The sequence below is a fragment of the Salvelinus namaycush genome, chromosome 14 (genome assembly GCF_016432855.1).
Source record: "Salvelinus namaycush isolate Seneca chromosome 14, SaNama_1.0, whole genome shotgun sequence".
Taxonomy (NCBI): domain Eukaryota; kingdom Metazoa; phylum Chordata; class Actinopteri; order Salmoniformes; family Salmonidae; genus Salvelinus; species Salvelinus namaycush.
In genome coordinates this window covers 36191351-36211618 of record NC_052320.1, presented here as the reverse complement: position 1 = coordinate 36211618, position 20268 = coordinate 36191351, and the positions used below count along the sequence as shown (strand labels likewise).

Below are 20268 nucleotides of genomic sequence, written 5' to 3'. Positions count from 1 at the left end.
GAGACAGCCTACAGGGAGGAGGTGAGGGCCCTCGGAGTGTGGTGTCAGGAAAATAACCTCTCACTCAATGTCAGTAAAAACAAAAGAGATGATTGTGGACTTCAGGAAACAGCAGAGGGAACACCCCCCTATCCACATCAATGGGACAGCAGTGGAGAACGTGGAAAGCTGTAAGTTCCTTGGTGTACATATCACCGACAAACTGAAATGGTCTACGCACACATACAGTGTGGTGAAGAAGGCGCAACAGCGCAATAACCAGTGCGCCAGAGATCTTTCAGAGGGAGATCAGCAAGCTCCTGAGAGGACACGAGGGCTCAGTCGTCGTGATGGATGGTCTACGGTGCAAACAAGGAAGAACACGACAGGAATCTGAGCGAAGTGCTACAGACCGTCAAAGAGTCAGGACTAAAGCTGAACAAAGACAAGTGCCACTTTCGGAAGTCGGAGATCCAGTTCTTTGGTCATGTGATTGGAGCGGATGGGATAAAGCCGGATGACAGAAAAGTTACGCGCCCTCCACTTCTTTTCATTATCAATATTTATTACAGACACTGTAGTAAACAGGCAACCTACTCTATTTCAATGAGACCACACATACAAGGCGCACTTGAACTCTCACGCCCAACTAGGAGAGGTAGGCTACTGAAGTTGAAGCAGCGAGTGTGTGAATAATGCGGAAAAATATGTGCTTTTAATACAATAGGTAGGCTAACACATACAAAGCAGAATGAGGACTGTTTCAAAATAATATGTGGGACAACAAAAATATTTTTGTCCAAAAGTCGTCTGTGTGACCGACTGCAGCATGAAAAATGCCGATTGCCGATGGTCTCTGTCGGGACCCACAGGCATCCCGCAGGAATGCAGCCCTTTATTGCTCATCATGTTTTAGCAGGATCAGATGATGACGGGGGTCCCAGCAGGGTCAGACAGCCAGGGAAGACCAGTTTAAGGAGCTCAGGTGAATTGTTATGTATATTCAGTGAATTATATAAAGTTCCATCTTGAATTGATGGGTAGACACCTAGTGGTGTGGGTGCTGTGCTTTGGCAAAGTGGGTGGGGTTTTATCCTGCCTGTTTGGCCCTGTCCGGGGGTATCATCGGATGGGGCAACAGTGTCTCCCGACCCCTCCTGTCTCAGCCTCCAGTATTTATGCTGCAGTAGTTTATGTGTCGGGGGGCTAGGGTCAGCCTGTTATATCTGGAATATTTCTCCTGTCTTATCCGGTGTCCTGTGTGAATTTAAGTATGCTCTCTCTTTCTTTCTCTCTCTCGGAGGACCTGAGCCCTAGGACCATGCCTCAGGACTACCTGGCATGATGACTCCTTGCTGTCCCCAGTCCACCTGGCCATGCTGCTGCTCCAGTTTCAATTGTTCTGCCTGCGGCTACGGAACCCTGACCTATTCACCGGACGTGCTAAAAAAGCCAACTGACATTTACTCCTGAGGTGCTGACTTGCTGCACCCTCGACAACTACTGTGATTATTATTATTTGACCATGCTGGTCATTTATGAACATTTGAACATCTTGGCCATGTTCTGTTATAATCTCCACCCGGCACAGCCAGAAGAGGACTAGCCACCCCTCATAGCCTGGTTCTTCTCTAGGTTTCTTCCAAGGAACGCTGAATATGGCCCAGGAGGCCTGTAAACAGTAGCTATAAAAAGTGATTGAGTAGGCTGCATAGATTTCATGACCAGAAGCTCAAAAGACGAAAACGTCTTCTTTTTTTTTTGTAAATTGAAATTTGCTATCGTAAATGTTAGCAACACCTCCGCCTTTGCGGGATGCACGGGGGATATGGTCACTAGTGTAACCAGGAGGTGAGGCCTCATTTAACACAGTAAATTCATCAGGCTTAAGCCAGGTTTCAGTCAGGCCAATCACATCAAGATTATGATCAGTGATTAGTTCATTGACTATAACTGCCTTTGAAGTGAGGGATCTAACATTAAGTAGCCCTATTTTGAGATGTGAGGTATCACGATCTCTTTCAATAATGGCAGGAATGGAGGAGGTCTTTATCCTAGTGAGATTGCTAAGGCGAACACCGCCATGTTTAGTTTTGCCCAACCTAGGTCGAGGCACAGACACAGTCTCAATGGTCTCAATGGGGATAGCTGAGCTGACTACACTGACTATGCTAGTGGCAGACTCCACTAAGCTGGCAGGTTGGCTAACAGCCTGCTGCCTGGCCTGCATTTCATTGTGGAGCTAGAGGAGTTAGAGCCCTGTCTATGTTGGTGTAGATTGATGAGGGGGGAATAAGGCTGTAATGTAAAAAATGTGGAAAAAGTCAAGGGGTCTGAATACTTTTCGAATGCGGTGCATGTTAATTCGGAAGGCAGATAAAGCCAAAAACAACCACTTTTGCAGGTGAAAACAGGGCCGGATTAACAAATCTTATGCTTTGTTTTTTTTAAGCCCCTAAATAGAAATATTTTCTGTTTCATAGCATTATATTCTTACTAAAAAATGTATGTGTGTTGTTGACTGTGATAAAGGCGTGGGATTATAAGCATGTCTTCTCTAAATAAATTAATGAAATAGGGCCTAGGCATGGGCATTGCATGCATACACAGCATGTTCACACTATTGATTCAGGACAATGGGACAGTTACTGCAACTGTTCACGAGCCATCGCAAAGAAAACAGGAGCGCGGCCTCTGCCATTTCAGCACCACCAGCTGGACAAAGCCTCTCCAGCGGGTGAGCATTAGGCCTATGCAGTGCATTATTACAGAAAGTGTAATGGCTTACCTTCAAAGAATTTCCTCCTTGTTTTCTGAGCAGCAAAATCTGCAATGATGTCCTTGAAATCAAGTGTCCTGAGTACATCACTCTGAAGATCCATAAGAGTCAAATGGTTTTTCCTATCCCATTGCTGATCTCTTTCTGTCTAAATTCTTGCTCCCCCTGTTCTTTTATTTTCTGGAATACATTTTTCGGGGACCCACTCAGGCCACTCTAACTTTTTCCCACTATAGCTAGGAAGATTTTTTTCTCGCACGGTCACGGTAGACAACGAAAACCGCGTTGCATACTGGTGCCATAATTGGTTAACAGCTTTCTGATTGGATTATAAATCGACACGTCTCACACAATTTACCAGTCACATACTCGTATTTATTTATTATGCAGTTAAATCATATTTTTATTAATCAGTTACCCAACCAAGGCAGAGCCCCCTAGTTACTCAGCAGGGCCCCATACCTCCTCTCCTCCCCCATCTGATTAGCAGAGTGGCAGCAGGAGGCTATCTACACTTATTGAGTGCAGGTTCCTGTGATAGGCGGTTGCAGTAAAAAAAAATACAAATATATCACATTTGCATTTTTTCTGCCTCAAGGACCCCCGACTGGCTTTGGCCCTGGGGCTTCAGCCCCTTCAGTAGTCAGGCCCTGTGTGAAAACACAGAATACTACTCATTACTCCATGTGCTTAACCTACTTTACTTTTGTTTTGAGTCGCCGTTGGCCAAAATGGGGCATCTGGCTCACGCCCGTTAACGTAGCCTGGTTCCAAAACTAATGCAATCACTTTTCACCTGGTGCAAACCCTTGCCAGATAATCAGGGGAAACCCTTGCCAGATAATCAAATCCCCATCTGATGTGTATATACCACATCAATGGGTACTGCCCCCACTGCAGGTTACTTTGATTTTCTCACCTCCACGTTAGTTGGGGCAGCAGATAGCCTAGTGGTTGGAGCGTTGGACTAGTAACCGGAAGGTTGCGAGATCGAATCCTCGAGCCGACAAGGTCAAAATCTGTCCTTCTGCCCCTGAACAAGGCAGTTAACCCACTGTTCCTAGGCCATCATTGAAAAGAAGGATTTGTTCTTAACTGACTTGCCTAGTTAAATAAAAAGTTGACTTTCTAGTCTGACTTTTCTCCAGCAGAAGGAGCTATACTCCATGTAATAACTCCTGTCTCATCAGCAGTCACTGGTAGGCTGTGTTCTGTTGCCTTTCTCCCTGCAGTGTGCATCATGTACTGTAGGTGTTTGCACTTTCACATAGAGGCGCCATTACATGCCATGGGCAAGAGTGGTGGCTGGAGAGAGAGAGTGATGGAGGGAGAAAAACTGCATTCCCCTTTAACTCCGAGAGGATGAACCTAGCAGGATGCTCAAAAGACATTTGGATTCCCCAGGTGCATTACATTTGTATGCCATATGTAACCAAAATGAAAGAAAATGTACAAAACACGGGTTTGCTGAAGAAATGCGTCATTAGTTATTCCTTAGCAACAACAACAACAACGATATCTTCACTTGTTTTTGTTTTCTACTCTAGACAAATTTAAATAAACATTGTATAAGTACCGAAACGTTAATAATATGTCTACATCAAAGTACTGTACACTAAATCTGTGTTTAGTAACAATAACCTCTAAACAGGGATAGGTGATCCATCTTGTGTGTATAGCGATGAAAAATTAGGACATTTACAATTGATTGATTATAATATCATAGCACCTGAATTAACACTAAGTGCACCAAGAAAATGATAAAGATGAATCCAGATAAAAATCTACTAATTCCCCATAAAACATTGATTAAAACATAGAAATTGTTTTGCATACATGTCATAAAGATTTAGTAAACAACAAAAAAAGGATATAGTTAATAAATCACATTTTATAACATGGCACTGTTGTACCAGCATGCAAAGCTAAAAGCTAAGAAATAACAGTGTTTCACAGTTCCAGATTAGAAGTCCGTGCGTTCCATTCTGATGGTTGTTATGGTGATCCGGTGAGCTCACTCTTCAACATGCTGACCTGCTCAACAAACAGAAGGGGACATGTCTGTGACATTATATTTAATAAAATACTCAAATCACATTTACTCAAACACCATACTAGGCTCTGTATACTTTCATATACAGTACATTAATAACAATTCTAAACTGGGTGGTTCAAGCCCTGAATGCTGATTGGCTGACAGCTGTGGTATATCAGACCGTATACCACGGGTATGACAAAACATTTATTTTAACTACTGTAATTACGTTGGTAACCAGTTTATAATAGCAATAAGGCTACGGCTAAGGGCTGTCCAGAATAGCCCTTAGCCGTGGTATATTGGCCATATACTGTACCACACCTCCTCGGGCCTTATTGCTTATTGCTTATTGCATAGTCAACTCTGTATATATGCAACAGCTAGTGTGCAGCACACACAGTCCCAAGCCGTTGAAGGCATAAATAGCAGGAGTTGAAAGAGTGGCTGATTGGACTAACCTGCATTCAGTGTTACCTATGTTCAGTAATGGTGTAGGGTAGAGAAATTCACCTGAATGGTGTTGACCTCAGCCACATTAAACCAGTTCCACATTCGGTTCAGAACACCTGTGCTAAATCATTTTTATTGTTGAAAGGTAGAGACTGTCACCTGGTTGGTCTTGGCGTGTCTTCCTGGGTACCCTGGTTTCCCCTAAACATAGTTATCAACACTTTACAACAGGGTTCAATCAGAGCTAGTTATCAACACTTTACAACAGGGTTCAATCAGGGCTAGTTACCAACACTTTACAACATGGTTCAATCAGAGCTACAGTGATCAACACTTTACAACATGACTCAATCAGAGCTAGTTATCAACACTTTACAACATGGTTCAATCAGAGCTAGTTACCAACACTTTACAACATAGTTCAATCAGAGCTAGTTATCAACACTTTACAACATGGTTCAATCAGAGCTACAGTTATCAACACTTTACAACATAGTTCAATCAGAGCTAGTTATCAACACTTTACAACAGGGTTCAATCAGAGCTAGTTATCAACACTTTACAACACGGTTCAATCAGAACTAGTTATCAACACTTAACAACACGGTTCAATCAGAGCTAGTTATCAATACTTCACAACATGACTCAATCAGAGCTAGTTATCAACACTTTACAACAGGTTTGAATGAGAGCTAGTTATCAATACTTTACAACATGACTCAATCAGAACTAGTTATCAACACTTTACAACATGGTTCAATCAGAACTAGTTATCAACACTTTACAACATGGTTCAATCAGAGCTAGTTATCAATACATTACAACATGGTTCAATCAGAGCAAGTTATCAACACTTCACAACATGACTCAATCAGAACTAGTTATCAACACTTTACAACATGGTTCAATCAGAGCTAGTTATCAACACTTTACAACATGGTTCAATCAGAGCTAGTTATCAACACTTTACAACATGGTTCAATCAGAGCTAGTTATCAACACTTTACAACAGGTTTGAATGAGAGCTAGTTATCAATACTTTACAACACGGTTCAATCAGAACTAGTTATCAACACTTTACAACATGGTTCAATCAGAGCTAGTTATCAACACTTTACAACATGGCTCAATCAGAGCTACAGTGATCAACACTTTACAACATGACTCAATCAGAGCTAGTTATCAACACTTTACAACAGGGTTCAATCAGAGCTAGTTATCAACACTTTACAACATGGTTCAATCAGAGCTAGTTATCAACACTTTACAACACGGTTCAATCAGAGCTAGTTATCAATACTTCACAACATGACTCAATCAGAGCTAGTTATCAACACTTTACAACAGGTTTGAATGAGAGCTAGTTATCAATACTTTACAACATGACTCAATCAGAACTAGTTATCAACACTTTACAACATGGTTCAATCAGAACTAGTTATCAACACTTTACAACATGGTTCAATCAGAGCTAGTTATCAATACTTTACAACATGGTTCAATCAGAGCTAGTTATCAACACTTCACAACATGACTCAATCAGAACTAGTTATCAACACTTTACAACAGGGTTCAATCAGAGCTAGTTATCAACACTTTACAACATGGTTCAATCAGAGCTAGTTATCAACACTTTACAACATGGTTCAATCAGAGCTAGTTATCAACACTTTACAACAGGTTTGAATGAGAGCTAGTTATCAATACTTTACAACACGGTTCAATCAGAACTAGTTATCAACACTTTACAACATGGTTCAATCAGAGCTAGTTATCAACACTTTACAACATGGTTCAATGAGAGCTAGTTATCAACACTTTACAACAGGTTTGAATGAGAGCTAGTTATCAATACTTTACAACATGACTCAATCAGAACTAGTTATCAACACTTTACAACATGGTTCAATCAGAGCTAGTTATCAATACTTTACAACATGGTTCAATCAGAGCTAGTTATCAACACTTCACAACATGGTTCAATCAGAGCTAGTTATCAACACTTTACAACATGGTTCAATCAGAACTAGTTATCAACACTTTACAACATGGTTCAATCAGAGCTAGTTATCAATACTTTACAACAGGGTTCAATCAGAGCTAGTTATCAACACTTTACAACATGGTTCAATCAGAGCTAGTTATCAACACTTTACAACATGGTTCAATCAGAGCTAATTATCAACACTTTACAACAGGGTTCAATCAGAGCTACAGTGATCAACACTTTACAACATGACTCAATCAGAGCTAGTTATCAACACTCCACAACATGACTCAATCAGAGCTAATAATCAACACTTTACAACAGGTTTCAATCAGAGCTACAGTTATCAACACTTCACAACATGACTTAATCAGAGCTAATAATCAACACTTTACAACAGGTTTCAATCAGAGCTACAGTTATCAACACTTCACAACATGACTTAATCAGAGCTACAGTTATCAACACTTCACAACATGACTCAATCAGAGCTAGTTATCAACACTTTACAACATAGTTCAATCAGAGCTAGTTATCAACACTTTACAACATGGTTCAATCAGAGCTAGAGTTATCAACACTTTACAACATGGTTCAATCAGAGCTACAGTGATCAACACTTTACAACATAACTCAATCAGAGCTAGTTATCAACACTTTACAACATGACTCAATCAGAGCTAGTTATCAACACTTTACAACAGGGTTCAATCAGAGCTAGTTATCAAAACTTTACAACATGACTCAATCAGAGCTACAGTTATCAGCACTTTACAACAGGGTTCAATCAGAGCTAGTTATCAAAACTTTACAACATGACTCAATCAGAGCTACAGTTATCAACACTTTACAACATGGTTCAATCAGAGCTACAGTGATCAACACTTTACAACAGGGTTCAATCAGAGCTAGTTATCAACACTTTACAACAGGGTTCTATCAGAGCTAGTTATCAACACTTTACAACATGGTTCAATCAGAGCTACAGTGATCAACACTTTACAACAGGGTTCAATCAGAGCTAGTTATCAACACTTTACAACAGGGTTCAATCAGAGCTAGTTATCAACACTTTACAATATGACTCAATCAGAGCTAGTTATCAACACTTTACAACATGGTTATATCAGAGCTAGTTATCAACACTTTACAACATGGTTCAATCAGAGCTAATCATCAACACTTTACAACAGGGTTCAATCAGAGCTAGTTATCAACACTTTACAACATGGTCCAATCGGAGCTAGTTATCAACATTTTACAACATGTCTCAATCAGAACTAGTTATCAACACTTTAAAGCGTGGTTCAATACAAGCAACAGTTGTCAACACTCATGAGTCACAGTAGAAGGCTGTTACAAATTGTAAATGTATACACCATATCATGGTTGAGGGTCCTCACCTTGAGCCCGGCGCCTACGGCATTTCACCAGCAGTACGATGGTCACCAGCAGGTAGGGAGACACCACCAGTAGATTACACAGCAGCCTGGGCAGAGACTCGGACCACACAGGCCATGGGCCTAGAAAGAGAATTATACAATTTAAAATATATATATATTTTTTAAAATACACACACACACACACACACACACACACACACACACACACCTGTCACAGTCATCCAGCTCGCTGGTGATTCTCCTTCAGAGTTGTTACACTTGTAGAGCCCTTCATCTGACTTGGATACTGCAGGGATGGTCATCTGTCCTGTCGTCTCAGTCCTGATGAGGCATCCATCTTTGTAGAAATCAGCTGTGAAGTTTGAGGACGTGTCCTTCGTTTTCTTGTCTTCATGTCTGCAGCGCAGAGTCACAGAATCTCCTTCAGTTACAGGAAGGGCGGGGCTCTCCAGGATCACAGCACCACCTGTACGAATGAAAGGTTAGTCCGTGTTTATCAATCTATTGCTGGGGAACCCTTAGGGTATGCATCTTTTTTCTATAGTCCTGCAAAACACACCGATTTAACTAATCAAGCAAGCACCAAGCCCTAGATTGGTTGTATCAGTTCTGTTAGTGTTGGGCTGGAACAAAAATGTGCACACCCTGTGGGTCCCCCAGGAATGGATTGATAAAAAACTGGATGAGCTATTTGACCTAAAATAATACGGTAATGTAGGTACTGCAAAGGCAATAAACACGAATGTAAATATTGTCTGTGGACGTACCGTGTACTGTGATGTTGACAGCATTGCTGCGTTGTCCAGACCGAGACTCACACCAGTACACTCCACTGTCTGATGTTTTGGCTGTCTTGATTATGTATTTGGAACCGTGATTGAACCCCCAGTCGACTCCAGTCACTGTGTACCTCTTCAGTCTCCATCCAGCAGAACTCACCTGAACCTCACAGCTCAGAGAGACAGACTTATATTCAAGGAACTGAGATCTGTCGGGACTGATACTCAGCGAGGCTAAAGACCAACCTGAGAGAGAGGGAGAGAGTGAGAGAAAGACAGGACACATTGCACATACAAATGTACTGTCACGCCCTGACCTTAGATATCTCTGTTTTCTATATATTTTGGTTAGGTCAGGGTGTGACTAGGGTGGGTACTCTAGGTTTTTGTATGTCTAGGGTTTTTTGTATGTCTAGGGGTTTTGTATGTCTAGGGGTTTTGTATGTCTATGTTGGCCTGATATGGTTCCCAATCAGAGACAGCTGTTTATCGTTGTCTCTGATTGGGGATCATATTTAGGCAGCCCTTTTTCCCACTTTCCGGTGTGGGATCTTGTCTACAGTTAGGTGCCTGTGTGCACACTAGTAGCGTCACGTTTCGTTTGGTTGTTTGTTGTTTTGTTGAGTTTCAGTTCATTAAAAATATGTGGAACTCTATTCATGCTGAGGATTGGTCTCACTCTTACGACGAACGTGACACGTACAGAATGGTTTCACATTTATATTAACTAAACCAAAATAAGAAATATACGATTAAAAAATATATATATTATAATTCTGCATGTGATTTTATTTTACTCACCTGTCACAGTCATCCAGCTCGCTGGTGATTCTCCTTCAGAGTTGTTACACTTGTAGAGCCCTTCATCTGACTTGGATACCACAGGGATGGTCATCTGTCCTGTCGTCTCAGTCCTGATGAGGGATCCATCTTTGTAGAAATCAGCTGTGAAGTTTGAGGACGTGTCCTTCGTTTTCTTGTCTTCATGTCTGCAGCGCAGAGTCACAGAATCTCCTTCAGTTACAGGAAGGGCGGGGCTCTCCAAGATCACAGCACCACCTGTATGCAGGACAATTATAACATCATCAGATAATCAAAATAAAATAACGTAACATCATTTACAGACAATGGTATAGTGATAGCTTCTAGTCCAGGGCTATTCAACTCTTACCCTACGAGGTCCGGAGCCTGCTGGTTTTCTGTTCTACCCGATAATTAATTGCACACACCTGGTGTCCCAGGTCTAAATCAGTCCCTGATCAGAGGGGGGGAAATTAAAAAATACAGTGGAACTGGCTTCGAGGTCCAGTGTTGAGTTTGAAGGTTCTAGTCCAGGGGTACTCAGGTACTATTTGAGAAGGTCCCTTCACACGCATTTCCTAGGTGGCAAAGGCCCAGATGGATAATGTCCAGATGGATAATGGATGATGTCCAGATGGATAATGTCCAGCAAAGGTCCAGATGGATATTGGCATTGTAACAAACCCCCACCTCGCAAACCATGCGACCTCAAACTGTTCATACCCCTCTTGTTGGCAGAGAGAAAACGTGCAGTTTCTACACATTTTGCATGGGGCAGAGACTTTCTGTCTCTGTTTTAAAGCGTATTTTCTGCAATTCTATGGACTCTTCCATGTCTTATGTGTGTTTATATGATACCAGGGGCCGAAGCCCGACCATGTAAAAAATGGTGTCCTTTTTTTTGGGACCTGCGGTCTGTATTGACCCCATTCTGGGTCTGGGTCCGGGTCTGTTCCGCAGTCCGCCAGTTGAATATGTAGGTTCTAGTTTATTGTGTATCTATCTGGACGTACCATGTACTGTGATGTTGACAGCATTGCTGTGTTCTCCAGACCCAGACTCACACCAGTACACTCCACTGTCTGATGTTTTGGCTGTCTTGACGACGTAGTTGGATTGATTGAACCCCCAGTCGACTCCAGACTCTGACGGTTTCACAGTCGCTGTGTATCTCTTCAGTCTCCATCCAGTAGAACTCACCTGAACCTCACAGCTCAGAGAGAAAGACATATATTCAAGGAACTGAGATCTGTCGGGACTGATGCTCAGAGAGGCTGAAGGAGACCGACCTGAGAGAGAGAGAGCGAGAGAGAGAGAGAGAGAGAGAGAGAGAGAGAGAGAAACGGACAGAAGGGCGGACAGACAGACACATTGTACATAAGATTAAATTGTTGTATATATTACAATTCCGAATGTGTTTTTTAATGTGTATCTCTACAGTTTCCATCCAGTAGAACTCCCCTAAACCTCACAGCTCAGAGAGACAGACTCAAATTGAACTGAGATCTGTCTGTAGGCCCTAATCATTGCTTCTGTGGTGGGTGTCTTCTGCAGTGGCCATTGCTTCATGAGAAGTGAGACCAAACAGAGTTTCTATCACCTGCGCTCCAAATGACACCCTGTTCCCTATGTGTGCACTACTTTTGATCAAGGCCCATAGCGCAAAGTAGTGCACTATGTACATTTGGGATACACTCGCTATAGAGGCAGCAGGGTCTCAGAAACCCCCAGAGGCCTCCAAACCACAAGCCAGGAAAACACAAAAGACCACAACTGGTGCAAAAGTCATATCAAGCCTGTCAGAGTTCCTTATGCTGACCTGGGACCAGTTCCGTCTTTTAGTTCATAATGAATAAGATTACATGGACAGGGGGGGGCCTGACCATAGATCACTTCTACTCTGAAACACTTGATACATTTGGGGCCTGTACTAACATGATCAAACACAATATGTGAATGTAATAAATGGCTCTGCTTGGTCAATCCGACGTCTGAAGTGGCCGTACAGCATTTACTGCGATGGAGCCTCGGCAGACGTCAGGACTTTCATACTTATTGAGCTTCGCCGAGCAGCGCAGAGTCGTCGTGAAGGAAGTTTGTCAAGGAGGTGAGTTTGTGTTTATACTGGATCTCCCACCCCCACCTACTGTCAACCAATCATGTCAATGTGGACCTATATGGATCCCTCCACATTGTTACAACATTTGAGAGGTGCACAGCGATGCGGTACGGAGCTCAATTTGGCCTCAGCATGCGTCTGGAGGTTCAGCAATTGCGTCACACACTCCATACGAATCCTCTGACCACATTTTCGGATCAAGCATAAATTGGCTTTAAGATGGAGGCAATAAAATGAGAAAGAAGAGAGAGAGAGAGACAGAGAGAAGTGGAGGAGAAAAGGGAGGTGAAAATAGAGCAGTTGTGATGAACAAACAGAAATGTGCTCACCTCCCCTGTGACCGAGGCTAGAGTATACCAGTGTAGTCAACAGCACTGAAACACACAGAGAGAGAACTATCACTATGACACATGATGTATACTCATATTAAACCATACAGATACTGTATTAAACCATACAGATATTAAACCATACAGATACTAAACCATACAGATATTAAACTATACAGATATTAAACCATACAGATATTAAACCATGCAGATATTAAACCATACAGATATTAAACCATGCCGATATTAAACCATGCAGATATTAAACCATACAGATATTAAACCATGCAGATACTGTATTAAACCATACAGATATTAAACCATACAGATATTAAACCATGCAGATATTAAACCATGCAGATATTAAACCATACAGATATTAAACCATACAGATACTGTATTAAACCATACAGATATTAAACCATGCGGATATTAAACCATACAGATATTAAACCATGCAGATATTAAACCATGCAGATATTAAACCATACAGATATTAAACCATACAGATACTGTATTAAACCATACAGATATTAAACCATACAGATATTAAACCATGCAGATATTAAACCATACAGATATTAAACCATACAGATATTAAACCATACAGATATTAAACCATGCAGATATTAAACCATGCAGATATTAAACCATACAGATATTAAACCATACAGATACTGTATTAAACCATACAGATATTAAACCATGCGGATATTAAACCATACAGATATTAAACCATGCAGATATTAAACCATACAGATATTAAACCATACATATATTAAACCATGCAGATATTAAACCTGTCACGTTCCTGACCTGTTTTCCCTTGTTTTTGTATTTATTTAGTTGGTCAGGGCGTGAGTTGGGTGGGTTGTCGATGTGTGATTTTTATGTTGGGATTTTGTGTGTTCGGCCTGGTATGATTCTCAATCAGAGGCAGCTGTCAATCGTTGTCCCTGATTGAGAATCATACTTAGGCAGCCGGCGTTTCACGTGTGTTTTGTGGGTGTTTGTTTTCCGTGTCAGTGTTTGTACCACACGGGACTCTTTCGTTTGTTTAGTCTGTACCTGTTCGTGCGTTCTTCGTTATATGATAGTTCACATGTTCAGGTCTGTTGACATTGTTTGTTGTTTTATATAGTTTGTCAGTGTTCTTCGTTTCGTCTTCTTTAAAATAAATCAAACATGTATTCTCCACAAGCTGCGTTTTGGTCCGATCCATGCTCCTCCTCAGACGAGGAGGAGAACAATCGTTACAGAAACACCCACCTACAAAGGACCAAGCAGAGTGGGAAAGGGCAGCAGCGGCAGAAGACACAGGACTCGTGGACTTGGGAAGAGATCCTGGACGGCAAAGGACCCTGGGCTCAGCCAGGGGAATATCGCCGTCCCAAGGCAGAGTTGGAGGCAGCGAAGGCAGAGAGGCGCTGGTATGAGGAGGCAGCGCGGCGACGCGGTTGGAAGCCCGAGGTTCAGACCCAAAAATGTCTTGGGGGGGGGGGGGGGGGGGCACACGCGGAGTGTGGCAAAGCCGGGTAGGAGACCTGAGCCAACTCCCCGTGCTTACCGTGGAGTGAGAGGGCGTCATACTGGTCAGACACTGTGTTATGCGGTGGAGCGCACGGTGTCCCCAGTACGGTGCTTAGTCCAGTGCGGGCTATTCCACCTCGCCGCACTGGTCGGGCTAGGTTGGGCATCGAGCCGGGTGCCATGAAGCCGGCCCATCGCATCTGGTCTCCAGTGTATCTCCTCGGGCCGGCGTACATGGCACCAGCCTTACAAATGGTGTCCCTGGTTCGCCAGCATAGCCCAGTGCGGGATATTCCACCTCGCCGCACTGGCAGGGCTACAGGGACCATTCAACCAGGTAAGGTTGGGCATGCTCGGTGCTCAAAAGCTCGTGTACTCCTTCACGGTCTGATATATCCGGTGCCACCTCCACGTACCAGTCCTCCGGTGGCAGCCCCCCGCACCAGGCTGTCTCTCCGTCTTCTCTCTCCAGTTGCTCCCACCTGTCCAGCGCTGTCAGAGCCTTCCTCCTCTCCAGCGCAGCCAGAGTCTGAGCTGCCTGCCTGCCCAGCGCCGTCAGAGCTGCCCGTCTGTCCCGAGCCGTCAGAGCTGCCCGTCTGTCCCGAGCCATCAGAGCTGCCCGTCTGTCCCGAGCCGTCAGAGCTGCCCGTCTGTCCCGAGCCGTCAGAGCTGCCCGTCTGTCCCGAGCCGTCAGAGCCGCCCGTCTGTCCCGAGCCGTCAGAGCCGCCCGTCTGTCCCGAGCCGCCAGAGCCGCCCGTCTGTCCCGAGCCGTCAGAGCCGCCCGTCTGTCCCGAGCCGTCAGAGCCGTCCGCCAGACAGGAGCAGCCAGAGCCGTCCGCCAGACAGGAGCAGCCAGAGCCGTCCGCCAGACAGGAGCAGCCAGAGCCGTCCGCCAGACAGGAGCAGCCAGAGCCGTCCGCCAGACAGGAGCAGCCAGAGCCGTCCGCCAGACAGGAGCAGCCAGAGCCGTCAGCCAGCCATGACCAGCCAGAGCCGTCAGCCAGCCATGACCAGCTAGAGCCATCAGCCAGCCATGACCAGCCAGAGCCGTCAGCCAGCCATGACCAGCCAGAGCCGTCAGCCAGCCAGGAGCTGCCAGAGCCAGCCAGCCAGCCAGGAGCTGCCAGAGCCAGCCAGCCAGGAGCTGCCAGAGCCAGCCAGCCAGGAGCTGCCAGAACCAGCCAGCCAGGAGCTGCCAGAGCCAGCCAGCCAGCCAGGAGCTGCCAGAGCCAGCCAGCCAGCCAGGAGCTGCCAGAGCCAGCCAGCCAGCCAGGAGCTGCCAGAGCCGCCAGCCAGCCAGGAGCTGCCAGAGCCGCCCGCCAGCCAGGATCTGCCAGAGCCGCCAGTCAGCCAGGATCTGCCAGAGCCGCCCGCCAGCCAGGATCTGCCAGAGCCGCCCGCCAGCCAGGATCTGCCAGAGCCGCCCGCCAGCCAGGATCTGCCAGAGCCGCCCGCCAGCCAGGATCTGCCAGAGCCGCCCGCCAGCCAGGATCTGCCAGAGCCGCCCGCCAGCCAGGATCTGCCCCTCAGTCCGGTGCTACCCCTTGGTTCAGTGGGGTTGATATGGAGGGTGGTTGTGGTTAGGAGGCCACGGGGGCGATTAAGGAGGCGGGAAAAAACATTGTTTAAGTGGGGTCCACGTCCCGCGCCAGAGCCGCCACCGCGGACAGACGCCCACCCAGACCCTCCCCTAGAGTTTTAGGTGGTGCGCCCGGAGTTCGCACCTTAAGGGGGGGGTTCTGTCACGTTCCTGACCTGTACTTTTGAGCAATTATTCTATAAAGCTGCAGGAACTCAAGCAGTAAAACATTTGAGGTGCCAGTACTCAGTTCAGGTGAGCGCCTGCTAAAACCAAGCACGGGATATTAAACCATATGCTGTGCCCCCCGTAGCCACCCGTTTGTCTCGATGACAGCTTTGCACACTCTTGGAATTCTCTCAACCAGCTTCATGAGGAATGCTTTTCCAACAGTCTTGAAGGAGTTACCACATATTCTGAGCACTTGTTGGCTGCTTTTCCTTCACTCTGCGGTCCAACTCATCCCAAACCATCTCAATTTAGTTGAGGTCGGGTGATTGTGGAGGCCAGGTCATCTGATGCAGCACTACATCACAATCCTTGGTCAAATAGCCCTTACACAGCCTGGAGGTGTGTTTTGGGTCATTGTCCTGTTGAAAAACAAATGATAGTCCCACTAAGTGCAAACCAGATGAGATGGCGTATCGCTGCGGAATTCTGTGGTAGCCATGCTGGTTAAGGGTGGCTACTTTGAAGAATCTCAAATATAACAACTATTTTGTTTTGTTTAACACTTTTTTTGGTTACTACATGATTCCATATGTGTTATTTCATAGTTTTGATGTCTTCACTATTATTCTACAATGTAGAAAAACCCTTGAATGAGTAGGTGTGTCCAAACTTTTGACTGGTACTGTATATATGGGGGATTGGAAATCTGCAATATTAAAGCTGATCTATCCCCCCCCCCCGAAACAAATAGGGGGACTACGTACAAAAACTGCTGTAATTTCTAAACGGTTTAACCGATATGGATGAAAATACCCTCAAATTAAAGCCGACAGTCTGCACTCTAACCTCACAATCATTGAATCATTATAAAAAAGTGCTGGCGTACAGAGGCAAAATTAAGGAGGGCACTGTACAGTAGATATCAAACAATAAAGGGACTCACAGGGTAGAAGATAGGTGCGTTCCATTTCGACGTGTCGATCACTAACGCTCTCTAAACTATATAGTTAATTATAGCCTGTGCCCATCAACTCCACTTCCTGTGTACTCAGACCAAGACTTTGAGATGAGAAGAGGTGCAAGAGAGATGGAAAGAGAGACACACCCACACACTACCTGGCCTACTGTTTTTCAGCTGATGTTAACCACATCCTCTGTCACCTCTACCCTCTCTGTCTGACAGAGTTAGCTGAACTACTATCATCTTCATCATCACCATTGTCATCTTTCCTTGTGGGGATACTGGTTATATGCTGTTTTATTTGAACTTGTATTATTTTTCAAGCATATGTTCACAGCACAGCAATTCATTATAGAGGTATTAGAAACACCATTATCAGTGTCTGAGTCTCCTACCCGTTCCCCTGCTACCCTGATTCAGTATGTGTGATCTCTGACAGCAGCGAGGTCTGTGTCGCTGCGTGTCCAGCCCCCATACCTTTCCCAACTACTGCGGAGTGAGTGTCGCTACAATTTTTTTAAACCTTTATTTAACTAGGCAAGTCAGTTAAGAACAAATCCTTATTTACAATGTACAACCCCGGGCCAATTAAACACCTATGGGACTCCAAATCACAGATGTGATGCAGCCTGGATTTGAACAAGGTACTGTAGTGACGCCTCTTGCACTGAGATGCAGTGCCTTAGACTGCTGTGCCACTTGGGATCCCTAGTTCTATGCATCAGTACTACTGTAAGTGTAATCGACTAACAATTTGTTTCTATGAGGTGAGTATTATTAAGGATCTGGTCTTCTGAGATATAAACAGACCACAAGAAACAACAAACCTCAAGAAAATCCAATCAATAGAGAAATAAGTAATCACATTTATCATATGTTTGGTTGCTTCAAGAGAAATAAGTCTGACTGTATGTCTACACAATATAATTTATAAGGAGCAGTTTCTATCTTTTTTCACATATAGGCCTATCTGTTTGCAATTTCATAACCCTATAAATTATATGAAATGTAAGCGAATCCTGATAGAAAGAAAAAAGGCATCTCCATTTAGGCTAGAGACAAGCCGTTTTCTTTGCTGTAAAGCTGCAAGCATGCCTGTCGGGAAGCGGTGCTCCATTTTCACTCCCTGACATTCAGAGTCTGCATGACAGTGAACTTGCACTGTCATGCAGTCTACTCAGACTGGTATGTGCTCTTGGTTATAACAGGCGATGAAATGATACAATGTATCAACATTTTTCGCTTTGCAAGCTGTAACAAATGTACAAATCTAACAATAGAAGACTCATCAGGATCTGCATCTCTGCTCGGCCTAAACGGCGAAATTATATATTTTTTAAACTGACGGAGAAATGGACGTGCGTGAAGAGCGGGTGGAGAGGAGCAGGTTAGTGGGGCTGGTATGGGATGCTGAGAGAAGCAGGTGAGTGGTATCTGTATACCGTGCAACACTACAAGTACAGTATATAGTTATAATGAGCCCACAACCCTGCACTAGACTAACATTATCACACACACATATAATGTTTCAGTCAGAAGGGAGACCTACCCAAGCGAAAATAAATAATATTTACATATACTTACATCATTCTTTATTAACATATTTTAAGGATATTTAAAATGATCTAAATTGGAACAATTTTAAATACATTGAATGCATTGAATGTACATTTTATTTGTATTTGATTAGCATTTAAAACTTGTTAGGGCTAGGGGTTCCGCTAGCGGAACTCGACATCCGCTGAAAACATCCGCTGAATCCCCTCGACAACATCCGCTGAAAAGGCAGAGCGCGAAATTCAAAAATATTTTTTTGAAATATTTAACTTTCATACATTCACAAGTGCAATACACCAAATTAAAGCTTAACTTCTTGTTAATCTACCCATCGTGTCCGATTTCAAAAAGGCTTTACAGCGAAAGCACACCATATGATTATGTTAGGTCAGAGCCTAGTCACAAAAACACATACAGCCATTTTCCAGCCAAAGAGAGGAGTCACAAAAAGCAGAAATAGAGATAAAATGAATCACTAACCTTTGATGATCTTCATCACATGGCACTCATAGGACTTCATGTTACACAATACATGTATGTTTTGTTCGATAAAGTTCATATTTATATAGAAAAATCTCAGTTTACATTGGCGCGTTATGTTCAGTAATGTTGTGCCTCGAAAACATCCGGCGAATTTGTAGAGAACCACATCAATTTACAGAAATACTCATCATAAACTTTTATAAAAGATACAAGTGTTATGCACAGAATTATAGATGTACTTCTCCTTAATGCAACCGCTGTGTCAGATTTCAAAAAAGCTTTACGGAAAAAGCAAACCATGTAATAATCTGAGTACAGCGCTCAGACACAAAAACAAGCCATACAGATACCCACCATGTTGTGGAGTCAGCAAAAGTCAGAAATAGCGTTATAACTATTCACTTACCTTTGATGATCTTCATCAGAATGCACTCCCAGGAATCCCAGTTCCACAACAAATGTTTGTTTTGTTCACAATTTATGTCCAAATACCTCCTTTTGTTAGCGCGTTTAGTTCACAAATCCAAACTCACGAGGCGTGGGCAAGACCAGGCAAAAGTTCAGACGAAAAGTTCAAAAACTTATATTACAGTTCGTAGAAACATGTCAAACGATGTATAGAATCAATCTTTAGGATGTTTTTGACATAAATCTTCAATAATGTTCCAACCGGAGAATTCCTTTGTCTTTAGAAATGTAATGGAATGCAGGTCGCTCTCACGGGTGCGCGCGTGATCAGCTCATGGCATTCTGCCAGACCTCTGGTTGAAACAGCTCTCATTCTCTCCCCCTTCACAGTAGAAGCCTCAAACAAGGTTCTAAAGACTGTTGACATCTAGTGGAAACCTTAGAAAGTGCAATATGACCCCTTAGACACTGTATATTCGATAGGCAATGAGTTGAAAAACTACAAACCTCAGATTTCCCACTTCCTGGTTGGATTTTTCTCAGGTTTTCACCTGCCATATAAGTTCTGTTATACTCACAGACATCATTCAAACAGTTTTAGAAACTTCAGAGTGTTTGCTATCCACATCTACTAATAATATGCATATGCATACACGCTTTTCATCCGAACGTGAAAATGCTGACCTATCCCAAACAGTATATTAAATACACTTACAATTATCTAAATTGGGGGGGGGGGGGGATGTGCACTTAAGTATAGTCTTAGTATATTAGATAAAGAGCAAAACAAATACACTTTGAATACACCTTAAGTACATTTTATGTACAGTGCTGTGCAAAAGTTTTAGGCAGGTGTGAAAAAATGCTGTAAAGTAAGAATGCCTTCAAAAATAGACATGTTAATAGATTATATTT

The 20268-nt window shown here is 43.5% G+C and overlaps 1 protein-coding gene across 1 annotated transcript; it reads right to left on the bottom strand.

Annotated features, from left to right (window-relative positions):
* Positions 1 to 8616: 8616 nt before the first annotated feature.
* LOC120058729 (high affinity immunoglobulin gamma Fc receptor I-like) lies at positions 8617 to 16912 on the bottom strand. Its single transcript, XM_039007471.1, has 6 exons — positions 16888 to 16912; positions 11230 to 11505; positions 10217 to 10474; positions 9404 to 9661; positions 8845 to 9102; positions 8617 to 8756 (listed from the first exon to the last, which is right to left on the bottom strand). The coding sequence occupies exons 1-6, from the start codon at positions 16910 to 16912 to the stop codon at positions 8617 to 8619; spliced, it is 1215 nt and encodes a 404-aa protein (XP_038863399.1).
* Between the last annotated feature and the right edge of the window lie 3356 nt (positions 16913 to 20268).